The 24,526-nt window shown below is 36.3% G+C and overlaps 1 protein-coding gene across 1 annotated transcript in view; it reads right to left on the bottom strand.

The window, feature by feature from the left end:
• Positions 1-24,526, bottom strand: part of FANCM (FA complementation group M) — a 66,624-nt gene that overhangs the window by 3,444 nt on the left and 38,654 nt on the right. The window contains exons 14-21 of the mRNA XM_045848529.1: positions 20,693-22,592; positions 15,749-15,840; positions 15,580-15,648; positions 11,236-11,364; positions 10,141-10,297; positions 7,249-7,355; positions 5,540-6,103; positions 1,499-1,874 (exon numbers count right to left, since the gene is read on the bottom strand). Of these exons, the coding sequence (XP_045704485.1) occupies positions 1,499-1,874; positions 5,540-6,103; positions 7,249-7,355; positions 10,141-10,297; positions 11,236-11,364; positions 15,580-15,648; positions 15,749-15,840; positions 20,693-22,592 (3,394 nt within the window). The remainder of the gene's footprint in view (positions 1-1,498; positions 1,875-5,539; positions 6,104-7,248; positions 7,356-10,140; positions 10,298-11,235; positions 11,365-15,579; positions 15,649-15,748; positions 15,841-20,692; positions 22,593-24,526) is intronic.

Here is a 24,526-nt window from a genome sequence, read left to right as displayed (position 1 = left end):
TATTAACTAGAATCATTAATACTAATATAAAAAGTCCCAAGATCTTCACCATTAAGGAAAATAGTGCCACATTATTATGCTAATGAAAACCCTACCGCTAAAGATTTAAATTGTCCAATATCTGAGAGAAAACATGGAAACCTGTCTTTATGAGTGTGTTGAATTGGAATCAACATAGGAAAGTGAGTAGGCAGGAAAATACTTCTATTCCTAGACAATTCATTCCTAAAAGCCAAGAGCACACTACTTATGTCTAATGTAATTCTTCATAATGCTAGCCCTGATAAAAAGGTAAGTACTGGTTTAACTGGTATAAAATTATTTTATGTATTTATTTCAACAGTAACTCAATACTCTGCAGACCCATTTTAATGTCATCTTTAACTCTTGCCTATTAATTTACTTCCCTAAATTTCCCATTTACTTTCTTCCCATATTCTACCCATATTCTTTTTGGGCATGCTTCATACTCCAAAAGAAAAGATATTCTTCCATAACTTGCCATGTTACTTTCCTCTTTATTCCAAATTATTTTCTTTATAAAGGAAATAAGATGAAATTATGTAGGTGAAGATGAAATTACAGAATGTTAGCACTAAGAGGACTCAAAGGATCACCTAAAGCCCTCACTTGTCAAATTTAAAAGAAAAAGCCCAAACAGGATTACTGAAAGACAGAATGACTTATCCAAGACCATCGGTGACATAATGGGGATGAAAGGCTCATTGTTGGATCACCAAACCGGCCACAGTATTTTCTTTCACCTAATGACTATACAATTCTTGAATTCTTCCATAGCGGCTTTCACCTACATTATTTCATTTAAACCTCATGATATTACAAGATGAATAAAACAAGTATATGTACTCCTCAGAGGGAGTGATTTTTCAATGCAACGTCACATAGCCATAGACACCAGAAGTCTGCATCTTCTGATTCCATATCCCACAATCTTTTCACTCTTCTCGGACGCTCCCTGTAGAAATCGTCCAAATGAAGCTCCAATCTGCATTCCCAAATGCATCCTAGGCATCCATTTCAGTGGCCCATTGGAACCCAGTCTTAATGTGTCCAAAACTGAACACCCTTGGCCCTCAAATCTACCAATTCTCTTATATTTATAATATCAATAAACAGCACCACTACCTAACTGTCCAGTAACCAAGAAATTGGTCAACCTAAGATTAACTCCATCAATTCCTGCTAATCCTGCTTCCCAAACCACCTGAATCCTTTTTCCCCACCACTGCCTTTTTTAGGGTCCACATCCTTTCTGGGGCTCCTGAAAAAGGCTTATGATTGGTTCACCTGCCTTCAATTTATTTCTCTTCAGTTCTCATAAGCTGCATTCGAACACAGTAACTACTGAAAAACACTACGTAACTACAAAATGACATTCATGAGTCAGGTATGTCACACATCCTGACGATAGAAGAATGAACTAATCAACAGTCAACTTCTTTTACAACCTTAAAAACAAAAACATTAAAATACAAACCTGTTTTTTCTCTGTCCTTTTCCACAATCACACATATTTTTTCAAACATGCTCTGCAGGTACTGGATCTGGTCAATGAACTTGTTCTTATTACTACTGTTTAACATCTCAGAGCGAGACCTCCTTTCCACCACCATGCGGTTACTCACAATGTAATCACAACCATTAAGAGGACAAACCTCTACATGAAAGCCATGAATTGCTCTGAGAGAAGAAATGACTTCTGAACCAGAAGTGATTTCACGACTATCTACAAGAATACATGTTCTCTGGCCTTGCTGTGGGAGTCTAAGGGAAGCACATGTGCCAGCCAAACGTAGTCTTGAATCAGAACAGGAAGATACTGAAGTGCTAGAATCTTCCAGAGCACAACCAACCTGAAAAAGTGGAAAACATGGATCACAATAAGTTCAATATATATTAGCGCCGTAAGCCCGAAGTTGATTTTCTTTACTGGTACTCTTTTCCTTCCTTCAGCATGACCAAAGTGACGATGTAGATCACAGGTGTCAAACACAGGCCCGGGGCCGAATCCAGCCCTCCCCCTTGTTTCTACCTGGTGGCGGCGCTGAGCTCTCACTTAACTGTTAAGGAGTAGTTACATTTACACAGTCCTAAAGTTACATTTGGCCCCATAAAGGCAACCATGAGGCTGATGTGGCCCCCTGGTGAAAATGAGTTTGACACCCCTGATGTAGATGAAGGACCAAGCCACCACTGCAAACCTATTAGGATGGCTACAATTTAAAAACCAAAAAACGTGGGGGAGAAAAAGGATGAGAACATGAAAAAACTGGAACATACATTGCTGGTGGGAATGTAAAATGGTGTAGCCACTGTGGGAAACAATTTGGCAATTCCTCAAAAAGTTAAACACAGAATTACCACATAAGCCAGTAATTCCACTCCTAGATGGAATGCCTTCCCAAATGTAGTGAAAACAGAGATTCAGATACTTGAATACCAATGTTCATTAGCTTTGGAAAATTCTCAGCCACTGCCTGTTCAAGTGTATCTCTTACCCTGTTTCCTCTTTTCCTTGATTCAAACACATGTGTTTTAGACCACTGATACAGTCCCACCGCTTTTGGATGCTCCATTTGTTTTTCACCCTTTGTATTTCAGGTTGGGTAAATCTATTGATCTTGGTTTAAATTTATTAGGTCCTTTCCACGGCTGTGTTGAGTCTACTGTTGGGCCCATTGAAGTCATTCATCTCACTTACTGTGTTTTCCATTTCTAACATTTCTACCTTGTTATTCTTTATATTTTTCATTTCTTAGATGGTATTCCCTTATCTAGTCATGCATTTTTGTTTTACTTTTCATTCCACTGGAGCCTTTAACATAGTAATCCTATTTTAAATTCCCTGATAGGTCCAAAATCTGTGTCTTATTGGGTCTGTTTCTTAAGAATGTGTTTCTTCCTTCTCTATGTACTCTGTAACTTTTATTTGAAAGCCAAACATCTCGTGTGAGACAGTAGTAATTGAGGTAAATACATTATTTATGCCTGGAAACAGGTGTGCCTTTCTCGTACTAGGCCTTGGTATTCGGCATTGAGTAAAAATTGAGTTGGGTTTGTTTTCTGAGATGACCTTTCAAAATGTTCTCTCAGTTTAGGTCCTTTCTGTGAGCCTGAACGTCAGGAAGCTTCCCTCCCCATCCTGTTGTTCCGATCAATAGACTGCTTTTATTTGTTAGTGTTCGCTAGCCTGGTGGGAGGAAGCCACTAGGAGCATCTTGTTGCAGGGAGGGTATTCTCTCTCGTCCTAGTTCAGCCAGTCCTCAGCAAGACTTGTGTGGACTTATGTCCCTGGGTCTCAGAGGTGCAGCCTTCTCTGTGATCCTGCCCTGCCTCCCAATGACTGTAGGCCTCACATGTTCTAGGCTCAAGTTGTTGTCCTGACCCCTTCTCAGGTACAGAAAATGATTTTTGTTGTTGTTCCCTTCCCCCATCAGCAAAGGTGCTTCACCTAGGCCCGAAGGGCTTTAGGGTTTGCTGCTCTATCCCTAGTGGTCTAACGCTTTCTGTTCCACAGGAAAAAGAGGGGAGATGGAAGCAGGTGAGGTCTGGTGCCTTTCCCACAGTAACTGCTGCTCACTTATCCAAGGCCTACAGCAGGAAAAAGCCTTTTTCTTATTCTCAGTCTTTCCTGTGAACACCTGGTGAGTCTGTGGAGAGTCCATGGGTGGCCAGTTCCCCATCTGCAACTCACAGGAGTTCTAATGCTAGTCCATTACTAAACTTTCATGCTAGTCCATTGCCTTTTGTAATTCATTAAAGTTTTAGCTGAATTCTTCTTACCAGATTGTGCAGTGCCCAGTGACTCTACCAAATCAGCAAGTCTCTCACTGAAGGCACCTGTCTCCTCAGGTATCAGACTTGTTTGCCCTGCAACCACAGCTCCGAAAAAATCAAATAAACTTATGATTTTGTAGATTATCTGGATTTTTGTGGTGGTTGTTATATGGGTGGGAACAATGCTCTTTCCACCTTCCTACATCCTAAGCTAAAGATGGAAGTCCTAATCACTCAGAAATCTTTAAAATATATTCAATATTCAATTTCAAACCCCCCCCAAAAACCCCAAAATAAAATAAATGTAATGAAGGAAGAAATGACCACTAAAAAAACATTTAAAAAGAACCCTAGAAATATATACTTTTCTTGGAGCAGAAAATGGCTTTCTAAATATGACATTTAAGTCATATTTAGAACTAAAGAAAAAAATCGGGACTGTATGCAAAAGTCAACCCTTCCTATGGCAAAACCACTACAAACAAAACAAAAACGTAAATAGCAGACAAAGAATGCTGTTTGCAATATACATGACAAAGTAAAAGTTAACATTTTTAGTATCTAATGGTTTTTGATAAGATGTTCTTTCTCAAATTTACCTCAAATTCTTTGCCCTTCTCATTTCAAGTGAAATAAATTATGCTATATATGGAATTGTTGTATTAGATGTAAAAGAAACACATTTCTGCTAAAATCTGTGTATCCTTTTTCCACAATCCTCAAAGTATTACTAGCCTATATCTATTTTTTAATTCAAGCATACCAAAGTAGAAATGTAGATATTGCTCCCTGGGTCTCAAAGTTCTGTGCATATATTCCCTACCTTGACCTTTGGGATTGCTATCCTTATATTACAGCTGAGAAAACTGAGGCTCAGAGAAATCAAGTACTTTCTTGATCTCCAATCTATTATGAGACTTAATCTAGTTAACTCTATCCTCATTATACTTTGAAGTAACTTTGTGTAAAAAAAGCCGGGGAACAATTTAAAATTGGCCAATCTGAGAGCCCACTGTGTGTTCTGCTGCTAGGAGCATGCTGCTAGGGCAGAATGGACAGAAACACCTGGAATCAAAGAGAACAAGAAGTCTAGGTCTGGGTCTCTCCCCAAAATGACAATCAAGGATGTGAGTATTTACAATTAAGGATTCCTATTGCTATGAATTTAATCCCTATTTTAGTAAAACTACTTACAGTAAATATAAATTCTTAAAAACTAAAAATGGCTTTAGGGATTATTTAAGCAATAGCAAGATATGGAGAAGCTGGAAATGGAACTCCTCAGCTATTCTGGAAGGAAGGAAATGAGATGATGCCTCTGACCTCCTCTCCCCAGCAACAAGATGAGAGGTACACACCTGCAGCCTTCAGCAGGGGGAAAGAAAAGTTAATCTGAGTGGCGGGCCAGGGATGGGGGAGTACTAGTTCTAAGCATGTAATTTCTGGGGTTTTTTTTCATCTTGCAGAAAGCCCATTTTCCTACAGCCTTTTTAATAAAATTAGCAAGTTTCCTTACAGTATTATTAAGAAAACTATGAACACATTTAACAAATTACAACCCAAGTATTCATATGTAAATTATCCATAAAATTTAGTGTGCTGTTTTCTTATTTGAAGACTTCCATCATTAGCTAACTTTTCTTTGACCTAATTATTTAACACAAAACACACAGTAAAGCAAAACAAAACAAAAACACCTATTGGTAAACATGAAGACTTTTTCCTCTACTTTGATCCATACCTTCAAATGAACTGGAAATTTGCTACAGTCCTTCTGTAAACCAACAGCAGTGACTGATGGTGATGTAGATTCAATTTTATTATGGCTCTGAGGTTTGGAGTACGAGATGTCAGAAACTATATCCTTTGAATTAAGTAGTGTCTGCTGCCTCTGCTTTGGCACTTGAGTGACAACTGGATTAGAATGGTCCTTGGGCTGTAAGGAAGATCCCGAAAGCACTGAATTCCAACAATGGCCCTGCTGTTTGCTCTCTGTAACAGTGCTGGGGTTAGCCACAGGAATGGATTCTCTTTTATCATTTACATTGTTTTCCTCCTCACTTGAATCATCCAGTAAAATAATTCTGGATAATTTCTTTTTTGAACGTGCACTCTGTCTCATCTTCATTTGTTTTAGCTTTACTGCACGCCGGGTTTTATATTTTTTACTCCCACTTGCAAAGCAATCTTCAGTTATTAAATTAAAATCAACACGCACTTCTTCTTCACTTGATTGGCTTTTGCAAGATTCTTCTTCATGAACACAAAAACTGTCTTCTAAGTAGGTTTCATCTTGCTCAGGAATCTACAATAAAAATACATATAAGAATATTACAGGGCCTGACTGGGGTGGTTCAGTGGGTTGGGTGTCATCCCGCAAACCCAAGGGTCGCCAGCTCAGTTCCCAGGCAGGGCACATGCCGGGGTAGCGGGCCAGGTCCCTGGTTGGGGGCACTCGAGAGGTGGCTGATCTATATTTCTCTCCCTCTCTTTTTCCTTCCCTCCCCTTCTCTGTACAAATAAGCAAATAAAATCTTTTAAAAATATATTACAAATTTCTTTCATAAAATCAGCGGGTAATTAACATACTCTTTAATATACATGAGATTTTAATGAATATTTATTTCATTTTATTTTGAGTCATTTGCTCAACTAACATATACCGATTATATCCTCTATGGGAAAAGTGAGGACTTTAAGGATAAAAAAAAAAAATTATAATTTACCCTCAAGAAATTAACAGTCCGCAGGCTACGAACCAAAGTGTCGCAGGTTCGATTCCCAGTCAGGGTACATGCCTGGGTTGCAGGCCATGACCCCCAGCAACCACACATTGATGTTTCTCTCTCTCTCTTTCTCCCTCCCTTCCCTCTATAAAAATAAATAAATAAAATCTTAAAAAACAAAAACAAAAAAGAAATTAACAGTCTAGTAAGGAAACCACCCCAAAAATATGCAATAATTTATAAACAATGCTACAAGTGCTATATAATAAAGATAATGGAAGTACAGAGCTATGAATGGCCATGTGACCAAGCTGAATATGGCAATTTATAAACATGTAAAACTAATATAACAATGTAAAATAATCTATGATTTTTAGAATTAACATTTTTATGAAAAAATAAATTTTCAGAAGAAATGACAACATATAAGAAAAATTTAACTAGTAGATGCTGAAGTTTTATTCATAGCCTTTAAACATTCTCCTAATGAGAAAATAATTTAATGGTCTATTCTACTTAACTGAAATTAAAGAAAGACAATTTGATCACATTAAGACTAAAAGAGATTTTGAGAATTCATTTAGTCCACCTTCCTGACTGGACAGGAATCATCCCCATTAGCTCTGGAAATCCAGTTTTAGAAACAAAATGGAGGTTTCATTAACAAGAACATATTTCAACATTACCATCAGGAAATTCTCTATAATGTCTCTAGAGTCCATACCTGTGAGAAAATGTTCACGTTGTTATGTTTCTCGTGGACCATTTTGTACCGACGGATCATCAATGGACTACGCAAAGATTTCGCGTAAATAGCTCTCATTTCAGAATCTGTGTAAAGATAATAAGAATTTTATATAGCAAAATTATTAAAATGAAAACTAGAAGTTTTTAATTTTGACGTATTCCAAATTCACATGATTCAAATCTTGTAGAATTATTTTATACAAAAGGTTATTTAATATATAAAAAGATGTCTGAAAACTAATTCAAAATGCAAAGTTTGAAGTTTGGCCTTTGAAATCAGACCATCTAGCTGGGTGATCATGCACAATTTATTTAAGCTCTCCACTTTAGCTATCTCTAATCTGAATTCCTATTTCCTAATCTGGAAATGAAGATTAGGATAGTGCCTTTTCATACAAAATAAATATATGCAAATACCTTACAACTGTACCTGATTTATAAAAAGTATTCAATGAAACGTAAGAAATCCAGGCTAAAAAAAATTTCAAAAATGTCAAAAGCCACAGACAACAGTATACATGTTTCATAATTTTCAGTCAAGCAAAAATTTGAAAAAACACATGGTTTTTATTTATGCTTATATATTAAGGTTACAACCAGAAAGCAACTTTATTTTTTCCATACTTTTTGAGGTGATTAAATTTATTGACATCCATTATTTTGAGGGATAACTGCTAATTTAATGATTATAGTGCTTGGTACAAGATATATAAATTTTTCTTTGATGAGTATTTCCCTTATCTTCATTCTATAGCTAGCTTCAACTATTCGATAACCTCCTGACTTACATAAATCCCTACAAACTTAGTGGGACCCTTACTTCCAGTTTACTGTTTAGAAGGACTTAAAATCAAGATTTCATAGATTTTTTCATTTGTTTCATACATTTGTTTTTTAGGTGTAATGTATATGCAGTAAAATTCAGCCTCTGTGGGGTACAGTTCCGAGTCTTAACAAATCCATTCTTATAGCAACCACTAATCTGTCTGCTGTACCTATAGTTTTACCTTTTCCAGAATGTTGTATAAATCAAAATACACAGTATGTAACCTTTCGAATCTGTCTTTCTTCACCAAGCATAATTCATGTGAGATTCATAAGCCTCTCATTTTTTCAGTTATAGCAAAGAGTACTTAAGAAACGAAACATGAAAAACAGATGTGAATTTTGCAGTTATTAAAAAAACGTTGAAATCCTACATATTTCAAACATATTGTGTCTAAAATGAAGTTTCGGATCTCCCCACTCTTCATCTCCACTGCTCCACAGGCCGCCTCCCGACATCAGACAGCAGCAACTCTGTCTTCCTGTCACTCAAGCCCACTCACTCCTTTTTCTCTCTCATCCACCCGAAAATCCATCCTTGTCACCCACTCATTGCCACCACCTCGGCAGGAACCACTGTCATTCCTTGATCAGATCACTGCAACAGCCTCCAAAATGGTCTGTTTGTCCACCTTTGCTCCCCTGTAGGCAGCCATTTGTTCAACACAGAAGGCAGAGTGACACTACTACAGTGAGTCAGACCATGAGCCGGCTGCTGGTCACCTGTCTGATCTCACTCTCTACCACCCCCTCTACCTTACTCAATTCTGGGAACAATGCCTTCCTTGCACATGCCAGGCACATGCCTGCCCAGGACCTTTGTACTGGCTATCTTCATGCATCAACATTCTCCAACCAGATTATACCATAAACTTGCAAAAGCCACTTCTGTTAATGAGTATCAAGGGCATCATATTAAGAAAACTTATTCTGCAAACCATATCAGGAGCAACAACTCAGCACTGAAACCTGTCCTTAACACTTTTTTTCTTTAAAGGCATAGACCTTGGGAAACTTTGCTGTCTTAAATCATCAGGGACTGCAAGAGCAGAATAAATGGCAAGATCTATAAAAGATCAAAACACTGAAAAGCCCAACAGAATCTTTCCTATTTCTATTACAGCCAACCTGAATCATCTTCTCTTCATTATTGTGTATAAGATCTGCTCAAGCATTGTTTGGAGAGACTATTTACTGAAAGTACATATCCCCTCCTCGGCAAATTTGATCAATTTAGCTTTGTGTCTCAGCTGGTTTTCACAATCCATGTTGCTAAACCCATCATCTCCTTTTGGAGTTTGATAAATGTCATCTTCTCAATGAGTTCTACCTCTCAATACCTTATATGAAATTATATCTTGTCCATTATTAATACCCTAACACCTGCCACTCCAAATCCTCACCTTACTCAATGTTTTCATTTCTCTCTATATTTTTCATCTTAAAATATACTAAATAGCTCAGGCTGGTATGGCTCAGTGGATTGAATGCCGGCCTGCAAACCAAAAAGGTTGCTGGTTCAATTCCTAGTCAGGGCACATGCCTGGGTTTCTGGCCAGGTCCCCAGTTGGGGGGTATAGGAGAGGCAACCAATCAATGTTTCCCTCTCTTTCTCCTCCTCTCTCTAAAAATAAATACAAATCTTTAAAATATACTAAATAATTTAGTTACTATGTTTATTGTTTGTCTCCTTCCATTCAAATGTTAAGGGCAGAGATTTTTGTCCATTTTGTTCACTGATATGTCTTTCTCAAGAACTTTACATAGTACCAAGCACACAGTAGGCACTAAATAATTGTTAAATAAACATTTGTCACTGAGTCAGCCAGGTTGTTCTGGAGAGAAATAATCAAATTAGCAAGTCTATAAACAACCAAGTCTAAGATAAATAATACAGAATTTGAATGGAATTGACCAAATATTTCACAATACCAAATTTAATTCCCTTTGAAGTCAAGAGTCTCTGAAAAGTAACTAAAATACTTAACTACAACCATATTAAAATCATAAAAATTAAAAGAAAAAGCATCATTACATCATTTACCATTTATGGCCTGTGAAAGTTGAGTCTCATCATTTAAGAAGTCAAGTAATGAGGAATCTTTTTCATTTTCTGACTCATCATTTTCATCTGATGAAACACATTCTGCATCTTCTTGGGAAAGTTCTGCTTGATCATCTAAAAACGTTCTAGCTACAAACTAAAACAAAGTATAGAAAATAAGATGATACTGATGAGAAAAATCATTTCTTTCCCTTAAATAATTGAAAATAGTTCTGGAAAATGGATTTTTTGCAAATGCTTTTTAAGGCAAAAAATGAAAACAGAAAACTGAAGGAATACTTGATAAAATAGCATACCTATTCAAATTTCTTCTGATAATTCTTTTTTTTAAAGATTTTATTTATTTATTTATATTTAGAGCGGGAAGGGAGGGAGAAAGAGAGAAACGTCAATTTGCAGTTGCTGGGGGTCATGGCCTGCAACCCAGGCATGTACCCTGACTGGGAATCAAACCTGCGACCCTTTGGTTCGCAGCCCGTGCTCAATCCACTGAGCTACACCAGCCAGGGCTTCTTCTGATAATTCTTACAAGTAAAATAAGTTCAAGAAACATGTCAGCTTGCTGAATGTTTTTCTTATTTTTTTTAAATAAGCATAAAGTTTCCCAAGTATTCTGGCTATTTAAAATTTTGCCAGGAAAATACTGCACCACAAAAGGACTAATCAGAAAAAAAGGTATTGAGCATTCTTTTCCAAAGATTTGAATACTGAATAGAGATAAGAAAAACAATACAATGATTGTAAAAGCAAATATTCTAAAACACAGATTTCTGTCTGTATATTTTCTTCAATTTGAATCTTAAACTCAGTATACTAGTTTCTTCACTTAGTTATTAAAAAGAACACAACACTGCAAGATACTTTCAAAACACAAAAAGAAACAAAACTACAATACCTTGAGATACTAATTCCATTTTAAAAGGAAAACTAGGGTAAAAATATTTTTGAACTTGGGATTTTTTCCTATAAAGAAACTATAGACAGAAATCTATATCCATGTAAAATCTAATGTTCTTTAATACATATATAGTATACACACATTATCTATAAATTAAAAAAATGAAAAAAGTTTACCTTCAGGCGACTTTGTCTCTTTTGGACTTTGGTGCTTCTTTTGGCATTCCTGTCATGACCCTTGAAGTTGTCTAGTTGTGGATGTTGTTCAGGAAAATCCTCGTTCTCGTCACTGGATGATAATTCTAACTATAAAAATTCAAAACTTCTTGCATAAGAAAATATAATTGGATTATTGCATCTTAATGTATTTCTAAAAGGTTTTTGCTTTTATTTTCATTTTATAAAGTTTTCTTGATTAGAAAAATAAAATGCTCTCACAACCCAGAACCCTGTTACAAACACATAAGAATTGATAATAAGTATTAAAATACTAAATTAGGTAGCTCCAACCAAGATAGAGGTGTAGGTAGAAACCCTTCGCTTCCTCGAACAACCAAAAGGAGGATAACAATTAATCTAAAATCAATAAATAACCAGAAGTGCCAGAAAATCGAACTGCAAGGAACTCCGACAACCAAGGAATTAAAGAAAAAAATCAACCAGAACAACCAGACCAGTAAGAACCCATAGCGAGGCTGGCTGAGAAAAACCACAGCAAGAGTTTGAACCACGCGGGTAGAGTCGGCTCAGAAAAACCGAAGCAAGGTGGTGGACTGGGCAGGCAAGGCTGACTGAAGAGGAAACTGAGACTCAGAGCTTACTGTGGACTACAGTAGTTGCCATGGTGGGAGAAACTCCCAGTATCACAGGAGAGAGTCCATTGGAAAGTGCACTAGAGATAAGCAGGCGAGCTGCATTGTTCCCTCTCTGGCCCCTCCCCCACAGGCAGCCCCCCAGTGCAGCAAGGACAATTGTCCTGTGGGGTGAATACCTAAGGCTCCACCCCCTTACAACATATCAGCTGTACCAAGACAAAGAAATATGGCCCAAATGAAAGAACAGAGCAAAACTTCAGAAGGAGAACTATACGATGAGGATATAGCCAACCTATCTGAAAGAGAATTTAAAACCCTGGTAATCAAAATGCTCACAGGTCTGATTGAGCTTGGTCAAAAAATGATGAAACAAATGAAAGATACCCAAAATGAAATAAAGCAAAATATTCAGGGAACCAACAATGACAGGAAGGAAACCAGGACTCAAAGGAATGATTTGGAACAAAAGGAAGAAATAAACATAAACATCCAACCAGAACAGAATGAAGAAACAAGAATTCAAAAAAAGTGAGGAGAGACTTACAAACCTCTGGGACCACCCGAAACGTTCTAATATCTGAATTATAGGGGTACCAGGAGAAGAACAACAGCAAGAAATTGAAAACTTATTTGAACGAATAATGAAGGAAAACTTCCCCAATCTGGCAAAGGAAATAGACTCCCAGGAAGCCCAGAGCGTCCCAAAGAAGTTGGATCCAAAGAGGAACTCACCAAGGCACATCATCATTACATCACCCAAGATTAAAGATAAAGAGAGAATCTTAAAAGCAGCAAGAGAAAAGGAGTTACCTACAAAGGAGTTCCCATAAGACTGTCAGATGATTTCTCAAAAGAAACCTTACAAGCAAGAAGGGACTGGAAAGAATTAATGGAAGTCATGAAAGGCAAGGACCTACTTCCAAGATTGCTCTATCCAGCAAAGCTTTCATTTAGAATGGAAGGGCAGATAAAGTGCTTCTCAGATAAGGCCAAGTTAAAAGAGTTCATCATCACCAAGCCCTTATTTTATGAAATGTTAAAGGGACTTATCTAAGAAAAAGATTAAAAATATGTTCAGTAAAATGATAACAAACTCACAATTATCAACAAATGAACCTAAAGAAAAGAAAAACAATGAAAACAAAAACTAAGCAAATAACTAGAAGAGGAACAGAATCAGAGAAATGGACATCACATGGGAGGGATTTTGGTGGGGAGGGGAAAGGGAAGAATGGGGGTAGAAGGTACAGGGAAGAAGAAGCACAATTAGTAGGCATAACATAGACAGGGAGAGGTTAAGAATGGTATAGAAAACAGAGAATTCAAAGAACTTATATGTATGGACATATACATATGTCCACAGTTCATGGACATGAACTACGGTGGGGGAATGCTGGAGAGTTGCAGGGTACAGGGCAGAGAGGGGATAAAGGAGGAAGAATTGGGAAATAGGTAATATATGTAATATAAGTAATATATATAATTCTAGTATAGTATTTATTCAATTTAGTATTATATAAAATGTATTTGATGAAAACTTATATTTTTCAACTGTTTTCTTTAGAAGATCCTAAAGGGCTCAGCAAATATAATTAAGTGTGTAAATATAGGTATCAGGATCAGGCCAAACACATATAGGAGTCCTTTCAAACCAAGAAACTAATATAAGAAAAATAAGTTTTGACTTGGAGCCCTATCACTGTATCTTTTACAGAAGAATATAAAACTGATCAAAAGAATCAAAATAAGTTTATCAAAATAATTTCAATTAAGAGGAATAAAATTTAGTTTAAAAAAGATTGATCATATTATCAATATTTTAATACACTTCTGATAAGTCAATCAGACATTCTACTTAAAGTAGCAAGTTAAAGTGACTTTTCTCATTTTATATAAGTATACAAAGTTATTATGGACTTAATAGGGGAACTCAAGAATTAAAGATTTAGCTTTAGTTATAGGTGATAGGCTTAAGTGATTAAGGCATGTGGAAAGTTCTTGTTCCAGGAACTGTAATACATGACTCCAGGAGGTTAACAAGCAATTCAACCTTGACTGTAACTCTTATTTGATTAACTTTTTTCCCCAAACCCCTTAGCTACCCTTTTCTTCTCCTCATAAAAAGGTCAGCTTGGGATGGGACAGTTTCTAGGGTCAGATCTGAATAAAGTGCCATACAAATTCAATCCTTGTCTCTACTTATTGATTCTGGTAGTGCCAGACAGTGATGGGGAACTCAAGGGTGGAAAACTTTAGTAGTTAATGCATGTGAAAAGCTATTGTTTCAGGAATTGCAGGTATGGCCCACCCTGACTCCTAGGATACAGCTAAAGACCTCTACTAGGGGCACAGCTAGAGACAGGCGAGCCACTGTGTTCCAAGGAGAGTCAGATGACCACCTAGGGCACAGTTAAATGCTCAGGGCAAGAATGCTGCAGTTTTTTAAATCCAATCTTCCCTGAATTTCAAAACGCCTCACAGCACCTTGTTTATTCCCTGCTATAAAAAGCTTGGCCTGGAAGGAAAAGACAAGATGGTCTGTTAGGGTACAAACCCACTATCTTCTCAGCTCGCAGGCCATCTGAGTAAAGCGCCCATAAAGATTCAATCCCTGTCTCTGCTCATTGGGTCTGGTAGGAGTCAGGCAGCATGATTGCCGGCTTTTCCGGTTTCAGCGACACAAATGCCAACTTTTCTAGTTTCAGACTGGTTGCAATTTTAATTAATTTTGCACAAATGATTCTATATTTTATCAGAGAATTAAAGCACACAAAATATCCTAATTTCAAAATGTAGTTATCAGCTATAAGCTGATGACAAATGAGTATTATCAGCCTTAAGACCTGCCTCCTACCCAAACTTCATATTCTCATAGTCACCAATGCCTGCCAGAAACCAACATTTCACTCTCACACAAAAACCTCAAATGCAAACACACTCAACACTGAACTTTTCTTTCTTGTCTTTAGATTTGCGACACATCTGCCAAACAGCCCAAGCCAAAAACCAGAATCATATTGGACACCTTCCTTTCTTCCTTATAAACCCATTCAGTAAGCACATTACAGAATAAAGCCTTCCAAAAACAGACCCAGATTTTTCTCTAATTTTACTTCTTGGCACTCTTTGTAGTTACATAGAATTAATAAAGAGATGCTGTCCCAGCTGTGTGTCATTCTTTAAGCTGTCTACTCTGTCAGACAGTGCCTTCCCCTCTCCATTCTCTTGCCTACGGCCACAAATATGCTTTTAACATTTAATAAGGTTTTATCTTCAAGAAGCTTGCCAGAACTCCCAAGGGCAAGGCTAAGGGGTCATCTTTTCTTATCACTTAACTTAAAAGATTACCCATTTACTCATCTTTCTCTCCTAATCGATTATAGGTGACCTAAGATAGTTCCAGCATATTATCTTTATAGTACCCCCAGCATCTTATACAGTAGATATTGTACACAGTAGGTAGATATTTAATGAACATATGCTGAACCACTGACATGTACTAACAAAAGTAGGGATAGTTTTTAAAACAAATATAAAATTAAAGTAGAAATTCCAATCACATAGGATTTACTATCTTTCTGTTACTACATATCTATAAGATCAAATTTACCTACATTTACCTATACACATATTATTTCTGTAATATTTATTCAAATAGGCTTTGAGTTACTATATACTACTATCTATACATTATTTGTTTACTTACCTTCTTTGGAGGAACCCTACGCTTTTTGACAGCATGAAGTGGAGAATCAATTTCACTATGTTTCTGATCCTAGATAAACAGATAAAGCAAAGGGTAAAAAATAAAAAGACATAAAAAGAAAGAAAAAGTCTTTATATGATCATATTAATGTGATTACTGAATGACTTACCTCAGGAGATTCTAAAATATTTCCTTTTGCTTTTTTACTCTTTCTCTGGAAAATCTCACCACCTTCACTTTCATTGCTCGTTAATTGTTCATCTATAATTTATTTAAAAATAATGAATCTGGTCAATAGCTTCAAGCTTATCATATCACAACTATTTTATTGACAAGTACAATAAGAATTCTTTAATCTCAACACTTACTCTAAAAAAGATAGCTTTTCAGAAGTTTGGCCAAAAACTCAGCATGAGAAGAGACAGAAAAATAAAATATTGCCAGTGAGAAAATTGAGATGATAACTTTTGCTAATAAACATAAATTTGACTCAGATTCAATTTTACAAATTAACTGAAAAGAAGCCAGAAGATTATAAAACACAATTCTATTAGTCAAAGGTTCTAGTATTTATCTCTAAAAACCTATGATAGTCTTCCTGCTCTTTGTGTCTTACTCTCTTTCTAGATAAAGGAGTTCAAGCATGAAAATGCAGGCTATAAAACAATGTATAAGCCCTGTCTGGTGTACCTCAGTGGATTGAGCGCGGGCTGTGAACCAAAGCATCGCAGGTTCAATTCCCAGTCAGGGCACATGCCTGGGTTGCAGGTCATGGCCCCTAGCAACTGCACATTGATGTTTCTCTCTCTCTCTCTCTTTCTCTCTCCCTCCCTTTCCTCTCTAAAAAACAAACAAACAAATAAATAAATAAATAAAATTTTTTTAAAAACAATGTATATAAAGCTTAATGCATGCATGTATGTATGTAGTATATATGTGCATATACATGTGTTTGTGCCCACACACAAAATTAAACACTGGTAAGGTAAACACTAAAATGTTGCAACTAGAACACATCTGGGGGAATGAAAAGATTACTAAAAACAAAACCCCCATGTATGAAATGAGATGCTTCAAATATTTAGGTATATCAACAAAGCTTTAAGTCTGCCCTTTCATAAAATTTTGATTGAAGATGCTTCTTTGTGTCTTTATGAACTCTTCTGTAAGAGCTTTATCATTATTTTAAGATATGTTCATAAATTCTTTCATATATCTCCCCTTTAAGAGAAGAATCAGAACTCCTCTCCCCTCATGTGTCAGGCAGATTTAGTCACTTGCTTCTTAAGAAAAAAAAAAGAATATAATGAGCCCTGCTGGTGTAACTCAGTGGATTGAGGGTGGGCCTGAGAATCAGAGTCATGGGTTCGACTGCCAGTCAGGGCATATGTCTGGGTTGCAGGCCAGGTTTCCAGTAGGGGACATGTGAGAGGCAACCACACATTGATCTTTCTCTCCCTCTCTTTCCCTCTCTAAAATAAACAAATAAAAAATCTCTAAAAAAATTTTTAAAAAAGGGGAAGGGGGAAAGGGTTTGCAGGAAGTAGTATAAAGGACACATGGACAATAACAAGGGAGGGGTGGAGACGGGAGGGAGGAGGGGAGGGCTGGGGGGTAGGTTGGGATGGGGGTAAAGGGCAGAAAACTTTACTTGAACGACGATTAAAATAAAAATAAAATAAAATTTTTTAAAAATAATAAATATAAAACATTTTTTAAAAGAATATAATGAAAATGAAGATTTGTTACTTCAGGTTATAAATGTCCTTGAAGCCTCATCATTGCTCTCTGCCTCACTAACTCTGGAGGAATCTAGATGCTATATTGTAAAGATATAAGAAGAAACCCTATGGAGAGGCCAATGTGGCAAGAAACTGAGGCCGCCACCAGCAGCAATGTGATCCTCTGAGCTTACCCAAGCCTTCAGGTAACTTCAGCCCTGGCCAATATCTTCACTGCAACTTCATGAAGTATCCTGAGCCAAAACCATTCACTAAGCCACTCTCATATTTCTGTTCCACAGAAACATGTTTGTTGTTTTTAACTATTAAATATTCTTTTGGGGTGGGGATAATTTGTTATGCAACAGGAGATAATTAATACATATTGTGGTACCTGGAAATAGGGATTTGCCATACCAAAAAACTAACCTCTGGGAGGAGCTATAGAACTTGTTTGGGGGCAGAAGCTGAAAGGACTTTTGAGGAGAGTTTGGTGAAAACTTGAAGAAACTGAAAGGAATTGTTTATAGGAACAATTTCTAAGATTAATGGCTATTGAGGAGGCTATGGGTGAGAGGTTAAAGTAAGGAAAATCTTTAGAAACCGGAGGAAAGAGAATCCATTATGTAGTACCAGTCAATTGAGTAACCTTACAGTAACACAGAAAGTAGAAAATATACCTAAAGAATGAGGTGATCTAGCTAAGGAGATGTCTAGACAAAATGTTTAAAGTATCATCTTAGCATCTTAAGGTGCTTCTTGCTGTTAAAGTAAATTGCAGGAGGAAAGAGATAAGCTAAAGAAAGGACTATTGCGCATGCAACAGTTGAGACTTGCAGGCTTTGAAAATTCCCAGCTTCTCAAGCTGGCAATGTTAGATTAAGCAATCATCGGGGCTAAGATCTAATCTAGAGGACTACCAGGAAAATATTGTTCAGATGAAGCTGAGGGTATAAGCAAATGCTTTTAAGACCTAAGAAAGATCAAAGGTGGTCCCCCCGAGTACCTACTACTCAGTCTTATTTTAAGGACATTTCCCTCAGATCCTCTCAGGCCTTTTAGGAAGATTCAAGAACTATCTCTAGACATCTCAGCAGAAACTCAAGGCAGAGAAGAACTTAGCTGCAAAATAATTGTGGGCAAGCTAGTGTTTAATGGAATGAACCCCAATAAGATTCACAAGAAATCCAAAGATTTCTGAGAATTCATGGGAAGAAACACAGCCAGCTATGACTAAAAGGGGAAAGACAGGACACAAAATGAAAACAGGGTTTTGGATTCCCAAATTTTTGCTGAAAGAAAGTATGCAGAGAAACTCCGCAGGTGCTATCTGTTAGGGAAAAAGGTGCTACCAAGCATCCAGAGAACAAAGTCAAGAACCATAGAGAATTATTCCCAAGCTATGAATCCTAACCAAGGAACTTCCAAACTCAACTCTGCTGGATTTTAGAATCTTATGGACCAGAGATACCTGTGTGCCTCCCATCGCCCCGCCCCCCACTTTGAACAAGCCATCTTGGAAGAAGATTGTCCAAGTCTAGCCAAGTGTTCAGATGACTGCAACCCCAGGTGAAATCTCAATTATAACCTCATGAGAAATCCTAAACCAGAACCACCCAATTCAGAAACTCTTGAATTCCTAAACTACAGAAACTGAGATAAATGTTTATTTTAAACCACTCTTTGTGAGAATAATTATTTACACAGCAATAAAAAAACTAATACAAATTAACCCAGTACTGTTCTCCTCACACTATGACAATAAAATATCCAACCAGACAAATAAAACTTGAATAAATCCTTTTTTCTTTTTTTTGCAAATAAGCACTCTGCAAGAAAGGTAGAGTTAAATGCAGGGCTCAGCTATAATAACCAATTCCAGGACGCTCTCCCTGTAACTACTTTAGTAGAGTTTTAATGAACTATTTTTGTATACACACAACATGACAAATGACTTTAAGTCCTCTATTTCAATTAGGTGAAATAAAAACATACTAAATAATACTCTAATAAATAATTCCCTAATATATAAGTATTCATAATTATATTTCCCTTGGTTAGTAGTTAAGTGAAATACTAGAAAAAGTTTTAATGCAAATATGACACAGACAAAAGAATTTTCACCCAATAACAGACTTAATATAAAGGTGTTCAAGCAAATATGGAAGGCTCATAGGCAACATATACTTAGTAAAAATGCATGTGTCAGAGTATATCCAAAACTAGTCAATTTTTGGAAATTAAACATATTTCCACAACTTACTTTTAACAAGCTTTCATCTTAAATAAAACATTCATAAATCATGCCCTCAATGCTACTGAGAATAGCATAAGAAAAAGATTTATGAGGAACTCTCATTTTATTCCCCAAGTACATTTTTCACAGCCATAAGGAGTAAAATCCATAAATGGCCTGCTGTAATAATCTATACATAAACTAGAATTCAGTTTTATAACAGGACTTAAAGGCTACCTTAATAATATTAATATTAAGCATCTATTACCTTATTTTCCAGTTTTTCTGTAACCATGTAAAATTAGATATTCTGTAGTCTTGTCTCAGTCCTCCAAATACAGTCTTATTTCTCAACTACTTTAATATATTAAACCCTCTACTTTACCCTATGCCCCCAAAATCTTATGCTTCTTACACTTTTCCCCACCATTTTATAAATTCTCTCTGTATTATTTTCAACATATTCTATATTCCTAAGGAGCCAAAATTTTAAAAATCTAAAAATTTTTACATCTTATCCAGTTCAAAATTTTGACATTTTCCATATCTCCTAAATATCCACTATCTTTCACTGCCTAGCTTATTTCACTTAGCACAAGCAGAATAGAACCAGAGACATTGAAATAAAGAACACACCAACATTAACCAGAGGAGAGGGGGTAGGGGAATAATGGAAAAAAGGGGAAGGGTCATCAAGGGACATGTATGAAGGACACATGGACAAAGCCAAAGGAGGGCAGGAGGGCAATGAGGGGGGCGGCGGGCAGTGGTAGGGGGGAAATGGAGATAACTATAGTTGAACAACAATAAAAAAAATCCACTATGTTATTATTCCTTCAGTACTTATTTATGAATTTTTACTGATATCTTTTCAAGTGTATATATCACACAAATGTTTGATTTACAATCAAGGGCTAAGGCCAAATCTTACACTTCTACATTTCACAGTGTAATACCTTTCCCATAGCATGCATGCCATGTATATGTAGATAAAATAAATCTCATGTCAGTAAGAATCAACTAAAGAAATATATCATATATCAATTATCTAATTTAATACACCATATGCTGATAAATTACATTTTGAAAAATTACAGAAGTTTATACAGAGTAATTACTCTAGAAAAATGTATGTTTTATAAAGATGAACTCTTACCTCCAACAGAATTACAGGTTTGACATAGACTGATTTGTTCCTCATCTTTAGCCTTTTCTGTAGAAAGTCCTGAATCATCAAAAGTTGAATTCAATGTTTCTTTGAAACTTTGTAGATTTTCCTTTCCTTTATTAGAATCTAGCAACCTAGGCATTTCCTTTCTCTTTTTAGAGTTCAATGTGTTTAACTCAAAAAGTGGTGTACTCATAACCTTTTCCCCTACTGGCAAAGAAAATTGAGAATAACCAGGAGACATAAATTCTTCATTTTTGGCTGTACTCAGTGGAAAATGCACAGAAGCTGGACTCTGCTTATCTTCACTTGATGAAATAGCAACAGATCTACTCTTAGAACTATCAACATGATCTCTTGGTATTATGGCTTGATTTGAAACATAATTTATATCACTTATCTCCTTGATATCTAAACACCTTCCAGATAGGGCATCTAAAATTTTATTCTTATTTGTATGTGATGCATGTTCTAATATTTCATCATCAGAATCTGGAATAGAAAATCCTAAATCAAAGGTAATAGAAAATAAATCCTTAGAGCAGTCATAAACATATTCATCACTCTTTAGTTTTTCCTCATGTACACCTGTCAAATCTTCATGGGATTTCCAGCTCTTAGGATCATAGATAATTTGATCTTGTGGTTCAGAATCATTGTCTAACAAGAGTTCATCAGAAATTAAGAACTGAGACACTGGTGCTATTTTGTTTATACAAGTGCTGTCTGACACACATGAAGATTTACATTCATTATTCGAGGGAGAAAGGCTCACATCATTAAACTCTGTATCTTCAAATAGCTGTAAACTCTCATTCTGATCAGTGAGCAATATGGGGAGCTCACCGCTATCAACACCATGATTGTTTTCTTCAACAAAATACTGTGGAGGGCCTATGTTTATTTGAGTATGATTGCTGGCTACTAAATTTTCATCTTTAACATCTTTATGCGCTTTATCATCATAGTCACAGAAGCTTGGCTCATCAAAAATCTTATCATTAGTTGTACTATAAATGCAACTTTTTTCAGAAGGATGATTACTAAATTTAAGTGAATTCAATTCTGAATTCTGTCTAGAACTTATGGCTGAATGTGACATCAAGCAGGTAGACTTATTCTTTTGTAAATACTCTGTGTGGGGTAGGTAAAGCAAATTTTCAAGTGCAGAACCCTTAGTAACTTCATGTTCCAAATTTGAGAGTGCACTGAGAGACGGAGGAGAATGAGATAAAAATTCCTCTACCTTAACTAGCACCTCTTTTGTTGGTGAATAACAATTATAAAATTGGTCATCTGCTCTAGCTATAGCAAGCTCTTCTTCAAAAGAAAGAAAGAAGCTAGATAAAACAGATTTCTCATCACTAAAACTGTTATAACCAGAATCTGAAAACTGTCCAGCAAGAGGACTAATAGATTTATTTGTAATCTGACATTCAGTTAATGGCCTACATGGGTGGTTTACAACATCTGCACTGACAGCGCATGGGGCAGCAACTTCATCTGTACCTGATGTCCCTTTACCATTGAGGTCTACCTGAAAAATATCTTCACCAGTAGAATTGCCATCAGGAGCTAAAGAACCCACATCATTATTTTCTTTTTTAGGCTGGTCTTTTTTCAGTTTTTTAGAAGCTTTTCTCTTTAGAGAAACAATTTTAGTAGGTTTGATATGATTTTGTTTAAAAATTTCAGCACATTCTTCATCAGATTCTGTCATTGAAAATGAATTGCCTTCATTTATATTCTTTGTAAATGAAGATTTCTTGTTACTAGTAAAGGTGCCATTGGCAAGAAGATTATATTTGTTCCTGTGAGCACTAAATGTTGAGCTAACATCTTCCATTTGTAAATAAGATTTAACTTTCAATTCATAGCTGCATTCTCCCTATAAAGAAAGAAAATGAAAAAGTCACAAGGAAATAAAACAAAAAAGCCAATTGTCTCTCTTTTTTAAATATTTTATTTATTTATTTATTTTTAGAGAGAAGGGAAGAGAGAAAGAGATGGAAAGAAACATTAATGTGTGGTTGCCTCTCGCATGCCCCCTACTGGGGACCTGGCCAACAACCCAGGCATGTGCCCCAACTGGGAACCCTCTGGTTCACAGGCTGGTACCCCATCCACTAAGCTACACCAGTCAGGGCCAAAAAATTCAATTCTAAGAGATGAGCTTTACTCTATGTTAAAATATTTTCCAAACAATATTATATTATTCAAATTATTTTCTTTTATACCTTAAAAATTATTATAATAAACCAAATAAAATTATAAATGACACTACTATGAAATTACCATAATTTTTTAAAATTAATCACTTGATATTTTTGTATGCTCAGTACTTAATATAATACATGGAAGACCCATAATGACTATTTATAGAAAGAACAAATGTAATGAATGCACAAAAGATTATAAACATTTTCTCATTTCTAATACTTAACTGAAAACAGATATTTATGAAATTTATATATTGACTATATAAATGTAAGACACACTTCCATGTTAAATTTCTTCTCTTTTTGAAGGTAAACTAAGAACAATTTTTAGAACATCTGAAATAATGGTACCTGTCTGTCTACCAGGCTATAGGCTAGTATATACTTTTTTTTTAAGATTTTTTTTTTTATTTTTAGAGAGAAAGAAAGGGAAGGAGAAAGAGAGGGAGGGAAACATCAATGTTTGGTTGCTTCTTATGCACCCTTGGGGGCCTGGTCCGCAACCCAGGCGTGTGCCCTGACTGGGAATCGAACCAGCACCCCTTGGTTTGCAGGCCCACACTCAATCCACTGAGCTAATGGTATATACTAGCCCTGGCTAGTATTTTTAACAAATTTCCCAACCAAGAACTCTTACTGTGAATTCCAAGTCTTGCTTATCTCTAAGTTCAAAACTATAGTCCCAGCCCTGGCTGGCATAGCTCAGTGGATTGAGCGCAGGCTGTGAACCAAAGTGTCGCAGGTTCAATTCCCAGCCAGGGTACATGCCTGGGTTGCAGGCCATAATCCTCAGCAACCGCACATTGATGTTTCTCTCGCTCTCTTTCTCTCTTTCTCCCTCCTTTCCCTCTCTAAAAATAAATAAATAAAATCTTAAAAAAAACAAAAAACTATAGTCCCCACCACTCCTGGCTCATCCTTTCCTCTTCCCCACAACTGTTACTTTAGGTCACAATTCCTCTACTACTCAGGAACTTAAACAGTTACTGCTCTACGTTTTCAATAGTGAACACAATAAATATTAATGAGAAAATGTCTGTCTCCTTGGTAGTATGTATGTTCCCACTGATAGAATACCTTATCTGGCTTCTTCACTAATGTAGCTTCCAGGACAAGAACAGAGCATGGCATACACAGGACACTAAATAAATATGTTTTAATTTGATAGTACAGCCCTGGCTGGTGTGGCTGAGTGGATTGAGCACCAGCCCATGAAAAGAAAAATCTCTGGTTTGATTTCCTATCAGGGCACATGTCAGAGCACATTGCAGGCCAGGTCCCCAGTTGGAAGCATGCAAGACACAGCCAACTGGTGATGTTTCTTTCCCTCTCTTTTCCTCTCTCTAAAAATAAATAAATAAAACCTTTTAAAAAATAATTTGATGGCACAGGTTTTACTCAGATTCACAACTTATTCCTTTATTTACATGTATTCATGAACAATAACTAATAATAAAAAAGGCAGCTACAATCTACTGAGTACTTACTATGTGTCAGGTACTATTCTAAGTGCTTGACACATATCAAAATCATTTAATCCTCACAATAATCCTATGAAAAAGGTATTATCATTACCCCCATTTTATTCGTGAAACAGAGGCAC

This window comes from Phyllostomus hastatus, unplaced genomic scaffold (genome assembly GCF_019186645.2).
Source record: "Phyllostomus hastatus isolate PE091 unplaced genomic scaffold, TTU_PhHast_1.1 phas_contig_62, whole genome shotgun sequence".
Taxonomy (NCBI): domain Eukaryota; kingdom Metazoa; phylum Chordata; class Mammalia; order Chiroptera; family Phyllostomidae; genus Phyllostomus; species Phyllostomus hastatus.
The sequence above is the reverse complement of the archived record's forward strand: the minus strand, read 5'-3'. Positions and strand labels throughout refer to the sequence as shown.